Source organism: Pelodiscus sinensis, chromosome 7, assembly GCF_052426305.1.
Source record: "Pelodiscus sinensis isolate ZL-2025 chromosome 7, ASM5242630v1, whole genome shotgun sequence".
Taxonomy (NCBI): Eukaryota; Metazoa; Chordata; order Testudines; family Trionychidae; genus Pelodiscus; species Pelodiscus sinensis.
Window position 1 is genome coordinate 57,748,188 of NC_143058.1, and position 23,762 is coordinate 57,771,949.

Below are 23,762 nucleotides of genomic sequence, written 5' to 3' on the forward strand. Positions count from 1 at the left end.
GTGGTGCGAGAGCAAAAACCAAGCCCCCCAGCTTGACACCAACAGTGTCAAAGTTTGTCTTAGCACCTACTGGTGAAGTAGTGCCATCTCCTGCAACTTCACAGCCTTGCAAAATCTCGGCATCGACAGCATGCACTAATAATGACTGCCATCCCCAGAGCCAATCTTCTTGGTACCACAACTCTTCACTAGACCTGTGGACCTGGTTCTCTTTTCTGTGCCCATCACTCCCCTGTTCAGTATCAATGGCATCTCATTTTGGTTGGCAAAGAGCCATGCCATTGTCCCCAGCCCATTGGCACCACCATTCTCCAGCGATGAGGTGGAGGAGACCAAACCAGGCCTGCATATACCTCGACACTCCTCTCCTAAATCTGGTCTCACTATCAGCCAGTGGACATCTGTGCATGTTCACAGCACTCCTGGCTATTACCCCCTATGGTCCCTCCAATTAACCAGCCATACTGGTACCCTTGGACCAGGACTAGGAGTCTCCAACTTACCCCAATGCATGTCTTCTCCTCCTCTCCTGATGATACCATCATGCCAATTCATCAGATTCTTCATATCTTTTCAGGACCTTTTAAAAAGGGTTGTGGACACTCTTAGCAGCTCCTTGCAACCCAACATAAGTACACAGACATTCTGCCTTCATCCCCATTGGCTAAAATAGTATTGCCAATTAATGTAGCCATAAGGGATCCCACTAAGACTATATGGCAGATGCCTGCAAATGCTCAGGCAAAAATTATTATATCTTGGCCAAAGGGACTGAATTTCTTTTTACTCATCCTACCCCCAACTCACTCGTCAAGGAGATGGTAAATCAGAGGGGGGAATAATAACAGTCTAGGTCTACCCCCTATAACAGGGATGGGGAACTGTCAGGACAGGCCACCACTTCCCACAGCTCCCATTGGCCTGGAATGTTGAACCATATCAACTGAGAGCTGCAGGGCTCTGTGCCTGTGGACACTTAGTAAACAAACGTTCTTCTTCGAGGATGTCCCCGCGGGTGCTCCACTGTTGGTGCTGGGCTTGCCCCGGCGCCACAGATGGAGAATTTTCCAGAAGTAGTAGTCGGCCAGACCGCGCATGCGCCGCTAGTCACGGCATTCGCGCTCTTTTCTCTGTGCGCAGTCCGGCCCCCGCCAGTTCCTCTTGATCGCCTTTAAGAAGCATATTCCACTTCCCATTCCATCTCGTGCTCATTCTACTAGAGCCATTGCAGAGTCCACCACATTTTTAAAAGGGGTTCCCTTGCAGGACATATGTAGGGCAGTCACCTGGGCTTCTCACCAGACCTTTGCTAGACACTGTTCTCTATTTCAGGCGTCTGATGGGGCTCTGACGACTGCGGTTCTCTCCACGGCGAATAAATAGGGACTCCGGATCCCTCCTTCCATTGTGGTGACTACTGCTACTCAGTCACCAACAGTGGAGCACTCGGGGGGACATCCTCGAAGAAGAAAGTGAAGTTACTCACCTTGGTGAGATAACTGTCATTCTTCGAGATGGTGTCCCCCACGGGTGCTCCACTGCCCGCATTCCTCCCCGCTTCGGAGTCCGTTTTCTGCTTTCTTTTTCAGACTTCGAGGCGGCCTCGAGGAACTGGCGGGGGCAGGACGGCGCACAGAGAAAAGAGTGCGAACACCGTGACTAGCGGCGCATGCGCAGTCCGGCCAACTACTACTTCTGGAAAATTCTCCATCTGTGGCGCCAGGGCAAGCCCAGCACCAACAGTGGAGAATCCACAGGGACACCATCTTGAAAAACGACAGCTATATCACTAAGGTGAGTAACTTCACTATCTTGCAGCCCACCAGCAGCTAACCCTGATGAAGCACATGTAGCCCTTGGGACAGTAGTTCCCCTCCCCTGCCCTACAACAAAGACAGGAAGAGGCTCAACCTATTTTTATTCCTTCACCATCCTCCAATTCCACATTGCAAATTACTTTGCACGACTCGTGAAGTACACACACACAGCCTCTTCACAAAAATGTCATCGTTTATTGAACACATCTTTGAGGGCTCAGTCATTGCCAGAACAGGCCTCTAGGCTTCTCTTGACTTGGCCAGTACAGCAACAGTTTCCATCACAACCTTGATTGTCATGCACTGTAGTTCTGGCTCTACCTATCCAGGTTCCTGAGAGAAGTTCAGGCCATGGTTGAGGATTTGCCCTTCAAGGGCGAAAAGCTATTTGTGGAGGGACTTAAGGACTCCTGAGTCACCTTCAGAACTCTCTGCAGCTACATCCCTGGCAACAGAAAATAAAATCTGGAAAAATTTTATAACCAAAGTTCTAGGCAATGTTCTACTCCCAACCTCAGCAGCCCTACTCCCAGAGCTGCAAACAGAAGCAGAATGGACAGAGGCTAATTCCAGACCAGCCTTCCACATCTCAGTCATCCAATTCTGGCCAATCATTTTGAAAATTTGGTCATGGATACAAGACCAGTGTTCCCTCTAATTTTTTATATCTATGTGCAGAATGAATTTTGTTATGTCTACCAATATGGAGATGAAATACAACACATCACCTCCCATATTGGTGCACATAACAAAATTAATTCTGCACATGGATGATCTGTGACAATCTGTGGGGCTGAGAGGGTTGCAGTGCGGGAGTGGACTCGGTAGGAGTCTGGGGTTACAGTGTGGGGTCTGGGCAGGAGTTAGGGTGAAGGAGGGGGCTCAGTGTTGGGGTGTGGAGTCTAAGAGGGAGTCAAGTTGGTGGAGAGTTCTCGAGCCTACAGCAAAGGATTGGGCACATACCTGGGACAGCTCCTGTTTGGTGTGGGTGACAAGTGGCTCCATTCTGCTCCATGATCACCTGCAGACATCACCCCCACAGCTTCCATTAGCCACAATTCCTGACCAATGGAAGCTGCAGGGACAGAGCTTCCCAATGCTTGCAGGGACATGGCTGCAGCTGCGCCAGGGCAGGGGAAGGAAAAGACAATGCAGAGCCTCCTCCCCCTCAGCAGGAAGGGCTGGCCTAGGGTCATGGGATGTTTTTTCCATCTGTGTGAAGAATAATTGTTTTGTCATTTGCTCTGAGACATGTGCAGATGTGCATCAATAGAAACATGCTGCCAGATGTGGGCTCTGTGAGCACTCTGCTAATCAGATGGGTGGCATTTGAATCTCTCTACTCGGTGGCCACCCAAACAGTCAGCTTACAGGGAACACTGGCACTGGGCTAAGAGAATTCCTTCAACCTGGGACCCTGGGGTGCAGACTCTAAAGCCCTTTTCTTAATTCAGCCCTGCTGCTGAAGCCAGAAGAGAATACCTCCAGCTGTGGCAGCTCCCTGCTGGGGCCAGAGGTGTGCACCTCTCCTCTAGCCTCAGCAGGGAGCTGCCTTGAACAGGGGAGAGGGGCCTTTGCCTTGACCACAGCAGCTCCATGCGCAGCAGCGCTAAATCTTAAGCTTAAGCTTAAAAGGACCCTGGTACGAGACTTCTCCATTCACCAATTCCAAACTGATGTCCCCAGCTTTTGGGGACCACTTGACATCCTTTTACCTAGTTTGGAATGATATTGCCACAGACAAATGAGCCCTAGAAATTATTCAGCGGGGTTATTCTATTCCTTTTATTTCTATTTCTCCCATCTTTCCCCCTTTCCAGTCCATTTTCAGGGACCCCTCTCCTGAGCTTCTCCTACAATAGGAGATAAACCGTCTCCTGGAATTAGGAGCCATAGAACTAGTACCACCTCCTCAATACAGGGGAACAGGGTTCTGTTCCTTTTATTTCTATACAGAAAAAGAATGGGAGTGGTAGTGATCCATTCTAGATCTACACAAGCTCAATTAGTTTGTACATACCCAGCATTTCAAAATGGCAGCCCTCACAACCATAATTCCAGCAGAAGAGAAAGGAGATTGTCTTGTCCCTCAATCTTCAGGATGCTTATTTTCCCATCACAATGTATCCTGCGCACAGTTTCTTTGTTTTACACTATGCCATCAGCTCTACTAGTATAGAGTCCTATCTTTCAGCTTATCAACAGCCCCAAAAGTGTTTTCCAAGGTACGTGCCATTGCTGCAGCTCACCTTTGCAGACTCAGCATCATTATTTTCTCATACCTGGATGACTGTCTCATACACACTAAACCAGCCATCAGCACTTCAGGCAATGCAACACAAAGTAAACCTTTTTAACAACCTGAGTTTCCAAATAAACTTCCAGACGTTCCAATGGTTGGCCTATCTTAACTGCCTTGCTATCTCAACAATGATATCTCAATATCCTACCCTAATTGCTACCATCGAAGACAGCCTTCAAGTATCTTCCTGGACATGTCTACGGATCCAGATAACACGTGGTCAAACATGCCAGGCTTCATATGAGGTACCTATAGATCTGGCTCTGCATCTGCTACCCACCACACAGGCACTCCCTTTTCAAATAACTTACTATGGAAAAGCCTCCCCCTCCAGTGGTGGCTGCAATCACACAATATTATGCTCCAGCATCCCATGCCAAAGATGAGCCCCTGCTGCCACTATTACAACAGGTGTTTTTTCTTGGGGTGGGTGCTCAATTAGGCAACAATACTATCCAGGGATGTTGGTTTCCAGCAGAAACAACCTTACATAAGCATTTTAGAACTCAAGACAGTCAGAAAAGCATGTAAGCACCCACTTGGCTGGGACAAACATAGTTTGCCTATCTGACACTGATGGTGGAAGCAGTACCCCTAATTCTGCTGCTACTGTCCCACTTTCTCACAAAGGATGTGGGTTATGTCCATTTCAAGGCCTGGCTACTACATGGATAGAGGACATTGATGCTGGCTATTCCAAGGAGGTGAAAAATATCCTTGTGAATAGCCGTCAGCCAAATACATGCAAAATACACTTAGAAATGGCTCCGATTTGTCTCCTGGTGCAAGGCTCAAGGCACGTCTCCTCACTACACTCCTTTACCCATGGTCCTAGTCTAGCTCTTAAGTCTAAAATAAAATAAAACCAGGCCTTTCCAACAGCTCCATAAAGGTGCATTTAGCCACAGTCACCTCATTGCATGACAAGGTGGACAGCATCTCCATCTTCAACCACTCCACTACCAAGTACTTTCTTAAAGGTTTAACCAATCCCCACGCAGGACTTAACCCTGTACTCTGTACTTTTCTGGCTAAACCATTTGAACTCCTAGTGACATGTTCTTTCCTGCACTTGTCTATGAAAGTCACTTTCCCCAACCATCACATTGGTGCGGAGGGTGGGAGAATTAGGAGCACTACTGGTTCATCTATCCTATAGCATATTTCATAAGGATAAAGTAATCCTATGCCCTACCTCAAAGTCATAAATGAAGTGGCCTCTCCTTTTCACCTGAACTACTAACCCATATACTTAGTGGTGTTTTTTCACAAACCACATACTAATGCCAGGGAGGCCTCTCTTCACACGTTCAGTGTACAAAGAGCTCTCTCCTTCTACCTGGAAAGAAAAAAAAAACCATTTGGAAAGTCCCCACATCTCTTTCTGTCTACCACCAAGTGATTGAGGGGCAAGGCCCACTCTAAACAGAGACTATCAAAATGGATTTCTGGCTGTTACCAAGAGAACGTTGTCCCTGTTCCACTGCCACAGCTCATTCCACCAGAGCTCTCTCAGCCTCCACAGTGTTTCTTAACTACATGCCCATAGTAAACACTTGTAGGGCTGTTACTTAGGTTTCCACTCACACTTTCACCAAGCACTATGCCCTAGAATTGGATTCTGCTACCCGCACTTAGTTCGTATCTTCAGTCCTATCTACTGTCTATAGCAGGGGTGAGGAACCTCTTTTGGCTCAGGGGCCGCTGACACACAGAAAAATGAGTCAGGCACTACACACAAGTAAGAAGGGGGAAAAAGCCACATGCTCACTGACGTGGCCCCTGACTGAGAAGGAAAAACACTCCCCATATTCCCCTTGCACACTAGAGCCTAGTAGATTTTGGGTGCTGCAGCCCCAAGGTGGGGCAGAGGGAGGTTAGATCTCCAGTGTGGGTTCCCCAATGCTGGTGGGGGGGGCGGGGGATCATGAGGCTTGGGAGCTGGATCCAGGCAAGCAGGGGGTCCTGAGGTTCCCCGTCCCTGGTCTAGAGTCATCTGAAGCTCTTCCTTTGAGGGGCTCTGCTCCATAGTCACCTAAGGTGGAGCACCCACAGGGACACTCCTAGAAGAAGAGGTTACTCACCTTGTGCAGTAGCTGACATGCTTTGAAATGATTGTGCCTGTAGGCGCTCTATCCACGTTCCCCCCTCCCCCTTGGTTTGGAACTCACATTGATCCTCTCAGGCAGAGAAGGAACTGAGGGGTTGGGGTTGGTTGACTGCACAAGAGGTAGCACCTCACAGCCATATAAGATGGCCTGCATGCACGTGCAGCCAATCAGGGCACTGCTACCACAGATCTCCTATTAGATGTGCAAGGCATCAAGACATTTAAGGTGGAGCACCCATAAGGACAACCATCCAAAGTGAGCTTCAGGGGATAGCCGAGTTAGTCAGTTACAGAAAAAAAACAACAAATGGTCTGGTAGCACTTTATAGACTAACAAAGTTAGCACCCAAAATCTACTAAACTTTGTTAGTCTATAAAGTGCTACCAGACTATTTGTTGTTTTCATCCAAAGTAAGTTACCTCTTATGAATTCACAGAAAGAAAAATCTGTTAATACAATAGCACATGTTGAGAAAAATCTCCAGGGGCCTTATTTTTATGACCACACATTCTGGCTGTGTCTACACTGGGCCACTTATTCCGGAAAATCAGCCGCTTTTCCGGAATAAGCTGCGAGCTGTCTACACTGGCCCTTGAATTTCCGGAAAAGCAATGATGCTCTACTGTACAAAATCAGCCACTATTCCGGAAAAACTATTCTGCTCCCGCTCGGGCATAAGTCCTTATTCCGGAACACTGTTCCAGAAAAGGGCCAGTGTAGACAGCCCAGTAGTCTTTTCCGGAAAAAAGCCCCGATTGCAAAAATGGCGATCGGGGCTCTTTTCCGGAAAAGCGCGTCTACATTGGCCACAGACGCTTTTCCGGAAAAAGGGCTTTTCCGGAAAAGCAGCCTGCCAATGTAGACGCTCCTTTTCCGGAAAAACTGAAAACGGAATAGTATTCCATTTTAAGCATTTCCAGAAATTCATGCCAGTGTAGACACAGCCTCTAGCTATTAAATACATATTGTTTAGCTATTTTAAATATTTGTATTTTCTGGTTTTTAATGTTTAGGCCTTTATAATATAGTGAAATGCTGAGTCTGAGTTACTCTAGAATTTCCAATAAATCTTCTAGAAAGTTAAATGAAAATGTTGAGGCAAATTCTTCTCTTGGTTACACAAGCATAAATCCAAGGTTACCCTCAGTTTATCTTGGTATACACTTGTGTGATAGGGAACAGAAATAGCAGGATTATATATATACTTTGGCAATATTAAATATCTTGTTTGCAACTGTGGGACATCTAGCACTAGGTTAAAGAGTGGGATGGGATTGCTTGTTGATACATTTAACAGTGGTTAATATTTCCTTAAGCTATCCAAGGCAAAAAATCTGAACCCTATCACCATTAGTAAAGATTAATAATTAATTGCATGTGCTACAAAATAACCAGTGTTCTATGTGGGATCTATATTTTGCATTCAAATGATGTTTTATAGTATTTTCGGTGTGTGGTTATAGCTCCATAATCCATTACTTTTTCCTCTAAGGCTGGACATCTCAGTCAGAATTTGTGCAATCTCTTATCCACTTGGTGCCTGGTAACCAACCATTTCCTTCACACAGCACTCCAAAGCAATCACCACGATGTAAGTTATTTCTGTATCTTTGCAGCAGCAATGTTTCTTCATAAGCAATGTTTCATACCTACTAGTTTTGGCTTATTATTCAAAACAGAATAATTTGCTGGTAAGAGACAAGATAACTCTGAAAGTGATTTTTTGTCATCATCTCTCAGCACTGATTATTAAAATTGAAACAGAAAATTACTTTAGCACATGGATCTGTGAACACTATTCTTTCTATGTTTTCTTTCAAGATGCTAGTACAGGCAGTCCCCGGGTTACGTACAAGATAGGGACTGTAGGTTTGTTCTTAAGTTGAATCTGTATGTAAGTCGGAACTGCTGCTGAAATTGATCAGGAGCTGATTCCAGGAAGCCCGGGGCAGAGCAACTCTGCCTCGGGCTTCCTGTAGTCAGCGCTGGTCAGTTTCAGCAGCGGCTAAATCAGGACGTCTGGGGCAGAGCAGCTGGGGTGCTGCTGGGTTGCTCCAGTAGCGCCGCTCCTCGGCACTACTGGACCAACCCAGCAGCACCCCATCTGCTCTGCCCCAGGCGTCCTGATTCAGCCACTGCTGAAACTGACCAGCAGCGGCTGAATCAGGACCAGAGCAGCTGGGGTGCTGCTGGGTTGGACCAGTAGCGCCCAGAGTGGCGCTGCGGGACCAACCGGCAGCACCCCGGCTGCTCTGCCACAGGCGTCCGGAGAAAAGCTTAGTCTGCTGGGGGGGGGGGCTACTAGCTGCGCCCCCCGCCCACCCCAGCAGACCAGGAAGACACGGGCGGCGGACCGAGACGCACCGCGGTCCTGCCGCCTGGGTCCTCCGCGGCTTTGCTCCCCGTCTCCCTGGTCTGCTGGTGTCTGGGCTGTCCCGCTGCCGGCTTCCCCCGCGGCTTTGCAAAGCCTCGGGGAAGCCGGCAGCGGAGCAGCCCAGGCGCGCCTGGGGTGCCCCGCTGCCTGAGCCCCCCCGCGGCTTTGCAAAGCCGCGGGGGGGCAAGTAGGGGGACTCGGGCAGCCCAGGCGCCCCTGGGCTGCCCGAGCCCCTCTGTGGCTTTGCTCTGCGTCTTCCTGGTCTGCAGACCAGGGAGACACAGAGAAAGCCCCAGAGTACACGGGCGGCAGGACCGCGAGGTCCCGCAGTCCGTGTACTCTGGGGCAGCCCCGTTCGTAACTGCGGATCCGACATAAGTCGGATCCGCGTAAGTCGGGGACTGCCTGTATCTTCCAGCAAAAACTATAGCATTGTATCAATATAAGCTCATGTCTATTAGCACCAGTAACAACTGTAAACACTTTTAAAATGATATTGGAATTTGGGAGTCTGACTTATAAAACAACCACCATACCTTAGGGCAGGGGTTGGCAACCTATGGCTTGTAAGCCAAATATAGCTCACTGAGGAGCCAGATATGGCTCTTTTGGAGCTCCAGCTCAGCCCTCCCCTAGCTCTCCCTGCAGCAGGGAGCCAGCGCTGGCACTAAAACCTTACAGCTCCCTGCAAGATTGGAACATCAGCACTGGCTTCCTGTGGGGAGAGGGGAGAAACCCCGAGCCTCCCCACTGGATACAGCATGCAGGGAACAAGTGGAGCCAAAAATGACTTCATGTGCTACTGTTTTCCTTCCCCCAGATGGGGGAAATGCCTTGCAGGGATGCACTTCCTGGAGGCTTCCCCTTTGCTCCCATTGGCCAGAATCTGGCAAATGGGAGTAACAGGAGGCTGTGTTACATGGTTTCTGTGATGCGGTGTGAAAGGAAGTAAGTGGCCCCTCACCCCACACTCCACCACCCTCATGCACTCTCCCCACCAAGACCCTCAGTCTGCTCTTGCCTCCTCCCCTCTGGCCAGACACTCTGGCCCCAGCTCATGGCTGCATCCTACTTCCCACTCATACCTTGTTCCTGCACCCCCTCCTGCATCCCATCTCCCACCCAGCTCCTGCACTGCCATCCCATTCACTGGCAGCCCTGTTCCACATACTTACCCCTTTATTTTTAGCCCCACCCCAGAGCCTATGGGGGCCCACAAAATCCACTAACCCTGGAACCCCAGAAGAGTAAATTTGGCCTTGAAGCTTAGTCCTCCCTCCCCCCACCATGGGGCTGGAGCACCAGGAGAGTGAGGTGTTTTAGTCAGGGGCCACATCAATGAAGGTTGGGGGATTTTGGAGGGTTTTTTTTATTTCTCACTTGTGTGGTCTCCGACTGATTTTTCTGAGGGTTAATGGCCCCCGATCCAGAAAAAGGTTCTTCTTCGAGTGGTTGCTCATATCCATTCGAATTGGGTGTGCGCACCGCATGCACCGCGTCTTCCAGAGCGTTTTCCCTAGCGGTACCCGTATCGCCGGCAGAGCGCCCTCTGGAGTGGTGCTACCATGGTGGGGCATAAGTACCCCTGCCGGCACTCCCCCACCTCAGTTCCTTCTTACCGCCCGTGATGGTTGTTGGAGCGTGTATCTCTGTTAGAGCAGTTAATGGTTCCCGTTTTTCTCTTAATGTTGTAAATAGTTCTAAATAGTTCAAATTAGTTAGATAGTTGGCAGTTCTTTGTTTTTTCTTCTCCCTCTTCGGGGGGTGAGGAATGCCAGGGCTGCAAGACTTTAAGGCGTGTGCTGTGTGTGCAAAGTTTATGCTCAAAGGAGACCCTCACGATAGTTGTCTGAAGTGTCTGGGTGAGGGCCACCTAACAGACGCCTGTAAGATCTGCAGGTTGTTTAAGCTAAGAGGGAGAGGGACTCCCGTTTAAAACTTCTCCTCATGGAGGCGGCTTTACAGCCGGCACCGGCTGGACACTCTGTGGTGCGCAGTGTACCGGCGTCCACGCACAACACTCATCTCTGGAGCGGGCCTTGGTATCGAGGGCTCGGCACCGTTCTCACTCCCTGGCACCGAAGAGATCAGGAATGTCCCATGGTAGGTCTCCGAGCTGCAAGTCCAAGTTGGGCCTACACCGCAGTGCTGAGTCTCCGGTGCACATGTCCCCGACTACCACTGTGTGGCGTAAGCGAGCGGGACAACCATCCAGCCCAGGGCAGCTACCCTCACACCGTCCCTCCACGCCGGACACTTTTGAGGCAGCGCAAGATCTCATTAGCCTCACTACCTCCCCTCCATCGTCGGTTGAGGCAGAGAGGTCAAGATCGCCTACGCTGGAGGCCGTGCTGTCACTGGCTTCGCCTCCGCACCGGCGTGATCAGCTGGCACCAGTCGCTTATGCAGCGGGACTGTCCCCTGTGGGACCAGTACTGCTTGCCTCTACCTCGGCGATGGTCTCGGTGCAGGCCGCCAGGCTTCACCCGGCGCTCGACTGGGCTCGACCCCCCTCGGTGCTGGGACCTCTTCCAGACCCCATCTTGGCTGCACTAGTACTGTATCACCCAAGCCTTGCATCACCGTCTACGGCACCATCATCGGTACCAGCGCTGAGCAGCTTTCCCGGGGTGCTGCCCCAGTCTTCGGCACCAGGCCCTTCGACATCAAGCTTTTCGGCACCGATGCAAATTCCAGCTCCGGGCTCTTCGGCACTGATGCAGGTTTTGGCACTGTTACAGGCAACGGCATTGGCCCCGTGGGCCATGCCGATACCTCCATCACCCGGTAACATTGATCTTTTCGAGGTTTGTCTTGGCAGCTGTAGCGCTTTCGTTCCAGCCTGCAGTAGAGTCTGCAGGAACAGCGACGGGGCTGCTGCCAGAAGGACAGCTGGCTTTGGGGGTTCCGCACCCACAACCAGTACCGACTTCGACAGCACAGCCATGCACCGTGTCTGCACCACAACCGGCACCAGGACCTGTCTTCCCAACACCGGCTCCACTCCCGGCACTGGGACCTGTCCTCCCAGTACCGCAACTGGCACCGGGACCTGTCTTCCCAGCGCCGGCACGCCCTCATCGCATGCACGCAGGCAAACCCGAGTCTATGACCAGGTTTGCCCCCCCGTTGGTGGCAGGGCATTCGTCATCTGTGCCTTCCTGGCCTGAGTCTGACTACCCGTCGGATTCTGATGCAGCTTTGTTCAGGTCGGAGTCCTCAGGAGCTTCCTCTTGTCAAAGATCCTGTTCCCGGCACCAGTGTGATTGTTCGCGTGTGCAGAAGACTTGGCCGCCTCAACCACAATGGCCCTTCTGGATGCCGTGGGCATACCACCAGTGGCAGGGGCACTGAGCGCAGCCATTGGTGTCGCTGTCACAACCCCTTCCTTCGCCCCAGAGGTCTGTTACTACAGATGCCGCTACAGAGCTGCAAGCCTCGGTGCTGGAGCCGCTCCCGCAAATGATGCCGTCTGTTCAGCTGGCTTCTCAGCGGGCCCTACGCTGGATCCAGTACCGATCCAAGAGTCGTCGTCGTCTTCATCTCCTGATGAAGCCTTGGTGGACCCCTCACCGGCGTTGCCTACTGCAGGTGTCTGGAATACCTCCGGACATCCAAACCACGATTCAGGACCTGCCTTTTGACGGCAAAGCATTGTTTTCGGAGCACACTGACTCCAGGCTCCATACGCTTAAGGACACGAGATCTACTCTCCGGCCCTTGGGGATCCACATGCCAGCCCCTCAGCATCATCAGCTTCCCTATAGACAGCAGGGGAGAACACAGTCCCAGGTCCCCCGTGGGGATTACTGGAGACGCCATCCTTATGCCCCCAGTGGAGGCCCGTCGTCTGCAAGGGGTTGTCGATGCCGCCCAAGAGGGGACAACTCCCATGGGGTTGGTCAAGGCCCCTCTCAGCAGCCCAAGCACCAGTTTTGATGGGCTGCTAGAGAGTTGTGCACCAGCCTCCCACCCTGGCCCCCCGTTTGGGGCCAGGTTATCCCGGTTTGCCCACGCCTGGGCAGAAATCACCACATGGGTTCTAAAAATAGTCAGAAATGGCTATACCATTCCCTTCCTGGGCTCGCCCCCTTCCAACCTACCCACCCCATCCCTTTTCAGGGACATCTCTCACGAAGGCATCCTTCATCAGGAGGTGTTAGCGCTCCTCGAAAAGGGAGCCGTGGAGAGGGTCCCTTCACATCTGAAGGGCAAGGGGTTTTATTCCCTGTATTTCATTGGACGAACCCCACCCTTGGGTTTTGGGACAATCTTAGATCTCAGGGACCTCAACAAGACGGTGGTGTAATCCAAGTTCAGAATGGTAACCCTGGCCTCTGTTATCCCAGTTTTACAGTTAGGAGACTGGTACGCAACTCTCAATCTCAAGAACGCTTATTTCCATGTGGCAATAAGACCCAGTCACAGGAGGTTTCTCCGTTTTATTGTTTCCCAATGCCACTTCCAATTTACAGTGCTCCCATTTGGTCTATCAACAGCACCAGGGTCTTTACAAAATGCATGGCGTTCGTAGTGGCGTTCCTCCGCAAAAAAGGGGTACATGTCTTTCCGTACCTAGACGACTGGCTGATTCGTGGTCGTTCCTACGACCAAGCGGAAGCCCATGTTTCCCTCACAAGGGCCCTCACTCATGCTAAATGAGGAAAAGTCATTGTTGACTCCCTCTCAGCACCTCGAATTCGTAGGTGCCCTCCTGGACACCAGGGTGATGAGAGCACTCCTTCCCAGAGCCAGGTTTCTGTCCATAGTGGAGCTGGTCTCTGAGTTAACCCGGTTCCCCATCATGACCGCCTGGGTCTGCTCGAGGCTGCAGGGACACATGGCGGCATGTATGTATGTGGTATGCCATGCTCGAATGAGGCTCAGGCCTCTGCGGGCCTGGTTGGCAAGGGCATTCAACCAGTCCAGGGGTCTCTGGGACATGGTTCTCACAGTGCCTCCGGAGGTGATAGCCTCCTTACAATGGTGGACTCAGGAGGCGGTGGTGTGCAGCGCGGGTCCGTTCACTGTACCTCCCCCCTCGCTTACACTGGTCACAGATGCTTTGGACCTGGGTTGGGGAACACATCTGGGGTGTCACAGAACCCAGGGTTTGTGGTCTCCTGCAGAGTGGGCTCTGCACATAAATGTCCGGGAGCTCAGGGCAGTCAGGAGAGCCTGCGAGACCTTCCCGTTGAAGCTGTCTCGCTGCTCTGTCCTGGTCTGCCTGGACAACACAGCAGCTGTGTTTTATCTCAGCAGGCAGGGGGGAGCCCAATCGCTTCCCCTCTGCCACGAGGCTTTGTGGCGCTGGAACCTGTGCGTAGCGCAAGACATAGTTTTGCAGGCAGAGTACCTGCCGGGGTGCAAAAACTTGCTGGCCAATGCTCTGAGCAGGTCCTTCAGAGCTCACGAATGGTCTCTCAAGGATTCGGCCCTTTGTCAGGTCTTCCACAGGTGGAGTTGTCCTCTAGTAGACCTGTTTGCCTCGTCACGCAACACCAAGTGCCAGAGTTACTGTTGTGTTGGGGCTGGGGGAACACTCCAGGGGGGATGCCATGACTGTGCCGTGGCCGGCGGGCATCCTCTATGCTTTCCCTCCATTTCCCCTAATTCCCAGGGTTCTGACCAAGGTCAAGACCTTCAGGTCCACGGTCATCCTGACAGCCCCTCGGTGGCCCAGGCAGTTCTGGTTCCCTATCCTGATGGATATGCGCAGCGAGGAGCCTATAATGCTCCCGCCAGCTCAGGATCTCCTGACCCAGCCTTGGGACGGGGGCCTCATGGTTCACCCGAATCTCAGTTTTCTCCACCTGATGGCCTGGTTTATTTGTGGCTGACCCAACCGGAAATGGAATGTTCCCAGAAGGTACAGAAGGTGCTCCTAAGTAGTAGGAAACCAAGTAAGTATGCAAACCTAAGTAGTATGCAGCCAAGTGGTGGCGGTTCTCGTTTTGGGTGTCCAGAAGGGGAGTGCACCTGTCCTGTCCATTCTGGACTACTTTTTTGAGCTTAGGTTTGGTGGCCTATCTACCTCCTCTATCAAAGTCCATGTGGCATCTCTCTCTGCTTTCCATGTTGATTTGGCAGCAGTCTCTCTGTTTTCTGACCCTGTGGTCAAAAGGTTCCTTAAGGGTTTGGATAAGTTGTACCCCTCGGTTAGAACCCCTCTCCCTGCTTGGGACCTTAACCTCGTGTTGTCTAGACTTGTGTCGCCCCCCTTTGAGCTGCTGGCCATGTGTTCTTTGAAGCACCTCTCTATGAAGGTTGCGTTCATTGTGGCCATTACGTTGGCTCGCAGGGTCTCCAAGCTGAGGGCGTTAACTGTAAACCCACCCTACCTAGTGTTCTCAGACAATAATGTGAAGCTCCGCCCTCATTCGGCATTTCTCCCCAAGGTGGTGTCACCATTCCATTTGTCCCAAGAAATTTACCTCCCAGTTTTCTTTCCAAAGCCCCATGCCTCCCCTAAGGAGCAAATACTTCATTCCCTGGATGCTAGACATGCGCTAGCTTTTTATATTGACAGGACTAAACCCTTTCACAAATCCAAACAATTGTTTATTGCTGTCGCTGACAGAATGAAAGTGCTTCCCATATCGACACAGAGATTGTCCAGTTGGGTTGCAGGGTGTATCAGGGAGTGTTAAGCCTTGGCCAGGAAGGTCCTGCCCTGGGTTACAGCACATTCCACCAGGGCGCAAGTGTCCTCTGTGGCTTTTGGGGTGCAGGTTCCAATCACTGAAATCTGCAGGGCAGCCACGTGGTCGTCGCTCCATACCTTTACGGTGCACTACGCGCTGGCACAGCAGGCTAGGGAGGACGCAGGGTTGAGATCTGCAGTCTTCAGCTCTGTATTGTAAATATGTTTGTTTTATCTGTACCACATTGCACTTTTCTACAGTTTTTCTGTGTTCTCTTAGTTGAATAAATTTGTTTGGGTTCAACTTGGATAGACTTCTCTTTCTGAGTGCTCCAACCCCTGCTCCTTGAAGTAGGGTTGGCTTGGAAGTCACCTAATTTGAATGGACATGAGCAACCACTCGAAGAAGAAAAGAACCGTTACTTACCTGTAACTGTTGTTCTTCGAGATGTGTTGCTCATGTCCATTTGATTTCCCCCCCCCAACTCCTCTTCGTTGGGGCATCCGGCAAGAAGGAACTGAGGTGGGGGAGCACCGGCAGGGATACTTATGCCCTGCCATGGTGGCGCCACTCCAGGGGGGGCCCTGCTGGCGCTACTGGTACTGCTAGGGAAAATGGTCCAGAAGACGCGGTGCATGCGGTGCACACACTTAATTCGAATGGACATGAGCAACACATCTCAAAGAACAACAGTTACAGGTAAGTAGCCGTTCTTTTCCTCAGTCCTGCCATAAATATAGACAATGTTGAAATCTTTTGTGCTGGACATAATATTTTACTTTATTTAAAAATGAAGTCTGGACAACAAGCACCCAATTAGGGACCAGCCCCCATCTGGCGGCAGCATCATAACACTCCTTCACACCCCCCCCCCCCACATGAACCCTGGGCCCATTAGACACCTGAACCCCCTGCCTTGAGCCCCTCATACTTCCACATCCACAAACTCCTGCACCCCCACATCCCGTCTCCTGCACCCCCCCGCCACACACTCCAACCCTGAGCCCATCATACACCTGAACCCCCTGCCCTGAGCCCTTCATACCCCTGCATCTCCAGCCCCCTGCCATAAGAATGCCTGAAGACACCCTGAATGCGTGCATGAAGCTGGATTTGACCAGTTATGATGTAAACTTCAAAATGTGCAAAAAGATGCAGCAGCAGAAGTCCCATTAATTAAAGTCTGTGACTACAATGTTTCATTTATGCTATTATTATGTCAATTATCAATACTATTAAGTTGTGTATTTTCAGTCATGCAAACAGGCATTCTTATCCGGCTCTTTGTTGACCACTTGTTCTGAATTTTGTTGTAGTTTGGCTCTTTGGTTTGAAAAGGTTGCTGACCCCTGCCTTAGCCAGTAAACAACTGAAAATATGACCTATCTCAACTAGTGTCATGCTGTCAGCAGATGTAGAGTCCTAAGTTATTTGGAGATCTAAAGTTTATACAGCAATTGCAGTACACGTACTGGTGTATAACTAACATGTCTCAATTATATGTGTCTGCATGTTTCACTTGACTTAGAGACAGCACATGCTGTATACAGTGAGATTTATTTCAACCAAAGAGCAAAAAGGGAGCTTTCTTCAATAGTGAAAGGGATGATACAATTTTTATTACTATTTTATTTGAAATTAATGCTTTACATAGCCAGTGTTTCTTTTTAAAATGAAGTTACATGAAATGGTTTAATGTTCCAGTGTTTCACCAGGTTTCTAAAACCCACAGATTTTTGATAAACATAAAACTACCATTTATATGCAAATTAAGTGTACCTCAGAAAATTCCAGAAGTGGCACAGATCTATTTTCTTTCTCAACATCCAAATGCGCAAATCAGATATTATAGGGGCAAGCTGCAGCAGCACGGAACACTAAGTGGCACTTGACATGGGGATAAAACTGGACTTACACGTTTTTATATTTCAAGAGTAAAACAACTAAACACTCTTGCCTACTATTTCATATTTGCCACAGTGATACACTTCAGTAATATACTGCAGCTTAATGAGCAGAGAAAAAATTGATGTAGATTGTGTCTAAATTTTCAACTCTGCATTATGAACTGTTTTTGTGGGGATAGTAATGGAGGTTTTTGTTTCAGTAACACTTCAAAACATTTTGCATTTCATTTATTTAAATTAACTTGCATGCACCCTGTAGAATGGCAAATGAAGATAAGTTATTAACTTATCTTAATAAGCTGCTCTGCGTTAATTTCAGTATATATGGACTTTGATTAAAGAAAACATACAGCAATTATCTATTTCATTTGATTAAATAAATGTGATAAGGCCAACTGAAATATTTTATTACTTAAAAGGTCTGGTTGGGTCAAAGAGCAGTTCAACAAAGAATGTAATTTTATTGTTTTTTTCTAGCTATGGAGAGCAGTAATCAAGATGTGTCAGCCTGGTTCAGTCTCTTTGCAGACCTGGATCCCCTTTCAAATCCAGACACTATTGGACGCTCAGATGATGAACTCCTCAATGCTTGAGTATAGTTACCCACTGGATACGCTCTTATGTTTCACTGCAGCAGCCTTAAAATATTACTTCCCCATGCCTTTCTAGAGAAGATTTTAGATTCTAGTCCAGATGCACAACATTGAAACTGTAATTATAATGTCATACAGTAAGGCATGACAAACTACAGAGAAAGTGTGTTGGATGTTGTTTGAGAGCATTAGAGAAAGTCCCATTATTTTTGATGTCTTGGTGTTATGGCTAGTTTCTGGTGAGCTGTTCATGATCAATACTGAAAATTCTTAGTTTCATCAAGACAAAATTACAAGACAAGCAAAGCTAGATCAAGATAATTACTTCCCCCCCCCCACGCACAAAAGAGTTACCTTATTTCAGTGTAAAGATGTTAATTCCCAGAAAATACTTTCAGGTCACATAGTACCTTGGCTCTTCCATAGGACACTCATTAAACTTCAAGAAGATTGTACATCTGGAACCAGACCCTCCAGTCTGTCCAATTCATGCATGAGGCAGGACTAACAGGGAAGAAATAGAGGTGACTTTAAGTTAGCTTTGAGACTTCCTAATCCTGGGTGACAGCATGGGCATGTTTGGCTCCCAGCCCAAATTTGAACAGTCTCAGAGCTACTCTGAGTTGCACTAAGATGCCTGCAGTTCAAAAGGGCCAGAGCGCACGAGTACATCAGCCATATCCACTTCCCACAGGACATTCCCTCGGCTAGGGCATGACAGGAATAGAGGCAGAACACTAGCTGAGACGGATCCCTAGATAGGTGTTTAAACTGGCTTTACAGCCACTTTGCACTGTCAGCAGCACAAACAGCCTGTGTCAAGAGTAGGACACATCCTATTCATTCAATTAGCTTTTCAGAAGAAAGCCCAGGCCAAATTGTGTCTTTGTCTGCAACTGCAGGTATTTTAGAGGGGCTGCAAAGGTATAATCAGGACTAAAGTTGGCTAACAGCATATGCCATTATTTTAGCCTCTATTTTAACAAGGAGCCTTTTTACTCATCAGATTCAGAATCTTAGTAGAGATACAGTCGAATTACCCAGCCATTCCTCTGTAGCAATAGAATTTTTCTTTTCGTTATATCGTAAATAGAATTAAGTATTTTGTTAAAAAGGGAACAAGAAGAATTCACCTGTATGTTTTGATCTTTTTGAATGGAAAAGATTTACCACCTCATTTTGGTGATCACTTGGAGCATGTTGGACAACTTACTCCACCTGTAAGGAAACTTTTCTAATTTTTTAAATTTTGAATGACAAGTTAGATTGTGTTGGACAAATGTGTATCTATCTTTTTACCTTCGGCCATCTGCATGCTCTTCAGGTAGCTAGGTACTGGAGTTTCTACTTTTCTTCTCATTACAAGACAAAGGATTCCTGGTACCTGTGTGACTGACAGTCCCCCCTCCCCCCCACTGCCATTCTAGCAAATCATGGCTCTCTCAGCTCTGGATCACAAAGACACAGCAACTAGCATGTTACAGGGGATAGAGGAAACCTATTTACAAACCAATTAAACACATCATTCAAATAGCCACGCATTGTTATGGCATGGAAATCTACAGTGCATTGCTAAGCAAATGTCATTCAAACATAAAATATGAACCAAAGATCAGTCATGTTGTTTGAACATGAACACGGAGAGGTAGGAATTAATGCTTGGCAGGATCAGGATAAACTTTGGACTGGAACTACATTTTGCTTTCAGCAATTAGTTTTCAAGCTAGCATTGAAAAACTTCATAGAAGCCACTATACCAAAAGGGACATAATAGTGTTATCCAATACAGATGTGCTTCTGTATTAAAACAAGTCCAAGACTCTGATCTGTGGCAAGGTCCTGGGTTAGGACTCGGGACCTTTTTGCTGTATGCTTAAACACAAGGGCTGCGTCTAGACTGGCAAGTTTTTCCGCAAAAGCGACTGCTTTTGTGCAAAAACTTGCCAGCAGTCTACACTGGCTGCTTGATTTTGCGCAAAAGCATTGATGTTCTACTGTCTGAAATCAGTGCTGCTTGCGCAAATGCTTTGACGTTCCCATTTGGGCAAAAGCCCTTTTCTGGAAACGTTTTTGCACAAGAGGGCCAGTGTAGACAGCTAAAAACTGTTTTGCGCAAAAAAGCCCCAATGGCGAAAATGGCGATTGGGGCTTTCTTGTGCAAAACCGCATATAGATTGGCACGGACGCTTTTCTGCAAAAAGTGCTTTTGCGGAAAAGCGTCCGTGCCAATCTAGACGCTCTTTTCCGCAAATGCTTTTAACAGAAAAACTTTTCCGTTAAAAGCATTTGCGGAAAATCATGCCAATCTAGACGTAGCCAAGAATTTATATATCCCTGTATGCAGAAGAGGTTCGTGTTAATAGTGCTAAGAGCTTTCCTAGTTCCTACCACACATTACATTAATGAAGGTCTTAGAATAGTTCTACATGGTCAAGGTAGATCTGGCAACTGCCTTTCTTCTACTCAAAATCTTCAAGGAATTTGATGGTAGCAGGGAGGAGAAAGGAGAGCAAGTAGCATACCAGAGTTAAACTCTCTTTGGCTATGTCTACACGGCAGGCTTCTTGTGCAAGAACAGCCATTCTTGTGCAAAAACTTGCAGAGTGTCTACACTGCATGCGCGTTCTTGCGCAAATAAATTTACAGTAAAGCATCGGAAAACAGGGCTTCTTGAACAAGAGTTATTCCTCTCCCCACGAGGAATAAGCGCTCTTGTGCAAGAGTTCTTCCCCAAGATGGCAGTATGGACAGGCAACAGGGGATCTTGCACAAGAAAGCCCTATGGGTAAAATGGCCATCAACGCTATCTTGCACAAGATAGCATCCACACTGCCATGGATGCTCTTGCACAAAAGCATATCTCTTCCACAAAATCACATGGCAGTATAGATGCGCTCTTGTGCCAGAATTTTTCCACAAAAACTCTTGCACAAAACAGTTCGGCTGTATCTAGACTGCACCCCTTTTGCGGAAAAGGGATACAGATTAGACACAGCGCAATTGCAAATTAAGCGGGGATTTAAATCTCCCCCACTTCGTTTGCATGAACATGGCTGCCGCTTTTTTCCGGCTCGGGGCTTTGCCAGCAAAAAGCGCCAGTCTAGACGGGGATCTTTCAGAAAATAAAGCCTTTTCCAAAAGATCCCTTATTCCTGATTTTAAGAGGAATAAGGGATCTTTCGGAAAAGGCTTTATTCCAAAAGATCCCCGTCTAGACTGGCGCTTTTTGCCGGCAAAGCCCCGAGCTGGAAAAAAGCAGCAGCCATGTTCATGCAAATGAAGCGGGGAAGATTTAATTCCCCGCTTCATTTGCAATTGCGCTGTGTCTAATCTGCATCCCTTTTCCGCAAAAGGGGTGCAGTCTAGACACAGCCTTCTTGTGCAAGAAGCCTGCAGTGTAGACATAGCCTTTGAAATCCTGGCACGCCGCTTAGAGAGCAAGGCTATACTGAGCCCAGGGTTGCTAGCTGGAAGTAGAAGGTTGTGGGGCTTGGATGCTGCTTACGAATTGGGAGATGAGGCTTGACAATTCTACTGTGGGGAAAGGGGAAGAGAACTGGAGAAAAGGTGCAGTGATGAAGTAATATTTCCACAGGTGTCCTGAGCAAAAAAGCTTTCACCTGAATATTTCTTTCAACTGTTGAGGGAAATGGGAAATCAATGGATACTCCAAATGACACTTGGGCTCCTATAATTTATCCACAGGTGATGGCTTCAGATAATGTAATCACAATTCTGGAGAGTAATTAAAATACAAAAATGGGGCATCCTCACTCAACCCTCTATTGAGCAATAGCAGAAATACAAGTCTGAGCAAGTCTCTCAGTTAAACTTAGTAAAAATATTCCCTCAAAATTGTTCTGATAACAGCATCTCCAGAGTTGTTATAGCTGATATAAAAATTGTGCCAGTTTTTCAGCTGGATGCAGTAGCCTTGGCCAGCGTGAGGGAAGGATAATGATCTGGCAGTCATGGAAAGGAGAGGTCACTTTGCTGAGAAACTCCCCAGCCATCTTTCCCCAATCTCATGTCGTCCTGTTAACATGCAGTTAAGTTTCCTGCATAGATAAGGCTCCTCGCTGGGATATTGACCTAGCAGAGTAACGGCAACCAGTAAAAAAGTTTGTATGGAGAGATGGAATGCTAACACTGAAATCAGAGGGTTGAAACAGTGAGCTATTAGGACTTTCAACACTAGTCCTAAGTTCTAATTTGGTCAATCACACTTATTGAGGAACCTGAACACTTGGGAATTCGTTGGTGAGGAACACAAGGATCTTGCTAATAGAACCCTACTAATCGCTGACACCTGGCTGAAGCGTTTTTCCAAATCTTGAAAGTAGCAATCAACCGCTTGATATCTGCTTGGTGGTCAGTGTCAAGTTAAGTGCCCCAAGGATCTGTTCTAGGGATGATTTTGTTCAGTACCATTATTAATGACCTGGATGAGGGGATGGATTGCACCCTCAGCAAGTTTGCAGATGACTCTAAGCTAGGGGGAGGGGTACATACATTGGAGGGTAGGGCTAGAGTCCAGGATTGGGCCAAAAGCACGCTGCGGAGGTTCAACAAGGAGAAGTGCAGCGTCCTGCACTTGGGATGGAAGAATCCCATGCGTTTATTATAGGCTGGGGACAGACTGGCTAAACAGCAGTTCAGCAGAAAAGGGCTTATAGTGGATAAGTTGGATATGAGTCAAGAGTGTGCCCTGGAAGCCAAGAAGGCTAATGGCATATTAGGGTGCATTAATTGGAGCACTGCCAGCAAATCTAAACAAGCAATTATGCCCCTTTATTCAGCACTAGTAAGGCCACATTTGGACTACTGCATCCAATTCTGGGGCCCCCAATTACAGAAGGGAGGTGATGCAGAGGGTGCAGTGCAGGGCTACAAAAATGATCAGGGAGCTAGAGCACACGACCTATGAAGAGAGGCTGAGGAATTTGGGCTTGTTTAGTCTACAGAAGAATGAGTGGGGATTTGCTAGCAGCTTTTAACTACCTGAAGGAAGGTTCCAAAGAGGATGGAGAGAGGCTTCTCTTAGTAGTGACATGGCAGAACAAGGAGCAATAGTTTCAAGTTGGAGTGGGGAAGGTCCAGGTTGGGTGGTGAAGCACTGGAATGGGTTACCTAGGAAGGTAGTGGAATCATCCTGGCAGGGATGATTTAGTTGGGGTTGGTCTCCATGACCTCCTGAGGTCTCTTCCAGTCTGAAATAGCTGGGATCCCTGGACATTACTGCACTGTGCTTCTATCACAAGACATAGACCATTGCACAGATGGAGGAACAGGCTTTTAGTGCAGACTCTTTTGGACGAGAGCAAAATCTTTCAATTTTGGAATGGAGGCAGTGTAAATAGCAGGAGTTGAAAGGGCAAGTGCCTGCCCAGCGGCTCCCAGGCAACATGTTAGTGGCAGGGCTGTGAGATGCAACTCCTTTCAATTGCTTCTGTTTAAAGGGTTCATGCCTCCCAGGCAACATGTCTGCGATGGAGCCGGGCACCACGGGCCAGATTAAAGTGCTGGGGGCATCCAGCCTGCAGACAGCATCTTACCTAGCCCTGAACTAAGCAAAAGGTCTCTCATCCCATGCTTTAGCAGCTTTGCTTTGTGGAAGCCAGACAGGACCCCTACCCCTCAGTTTACTATTCATTTCCTTTTCCTTCAGGTGTTGATGCTGTGTGCAGAGATGAAGATAATTTTGGACATCTGTTCCCTGTTATATCTTTTCCCTCCTGTTTGTGAGCTACTTGCTTTTTTCTCTCAAAGTGTAAAATCAAAATTATATTTTTGACTATAAATATAGTGACAATTCAGTTGGATGAAGTAACAAGAGATTATTTTTGAAGCTGTAAATGCTTGCAGGATACACTTCCCATGAAAATCTGATTTAAAATGTTTATTTCATTTTTTGGGTAATTACCTTTCTGCAATTCAGACAAATAGCTCAACCCCACAAAAACTGCTACTTTGCCAAAGATAAATTCTTTAGCAAAGTTGAAGTTCACAAAACA

The 23,762-nt window shown here is 48.2% G+C and overlaps 1 protein-coding gene across 6 annotated transcripts in view; it reads left to right on the top strand.

Annotated features, from left to right (window-relative positions):
• ICA1L (islet cell autoantigen 1 like) overlaps positions 1–23,553 on the top strand; it is an 87,677-nt gene extending 64,124 nt beyond the window's left edge. For 5 of the 6 annotated variants that reach the window (XM_075933841.2, XM_075933842.2, XM_075933843.2 and 2 more), the window contains 3 exons: positions 7,723–7,821; positions 17,633–17,748; positions 23,417–23,553. In XM_075933841.2, the coding sequence (XP_075789956.2) occupies positions 7,723–7,821; positions 17,633–17,748 (215 nt within the window). In that variant the 3' untranslated portion in view covers positions 23,417–23,553. Of the gene's footprint in view, positions 1–1,332; positions 1,795–7,722; positions 7,828–17,632; positions 17,749–23,416 lie in introns of those variants that run through there. The other variant, XR_012905258.2, reaches the window with a different exon arrangement.
• The last annotated feature ends 209 nt before the right edge of the window (positions 23,554–23,762 follow it).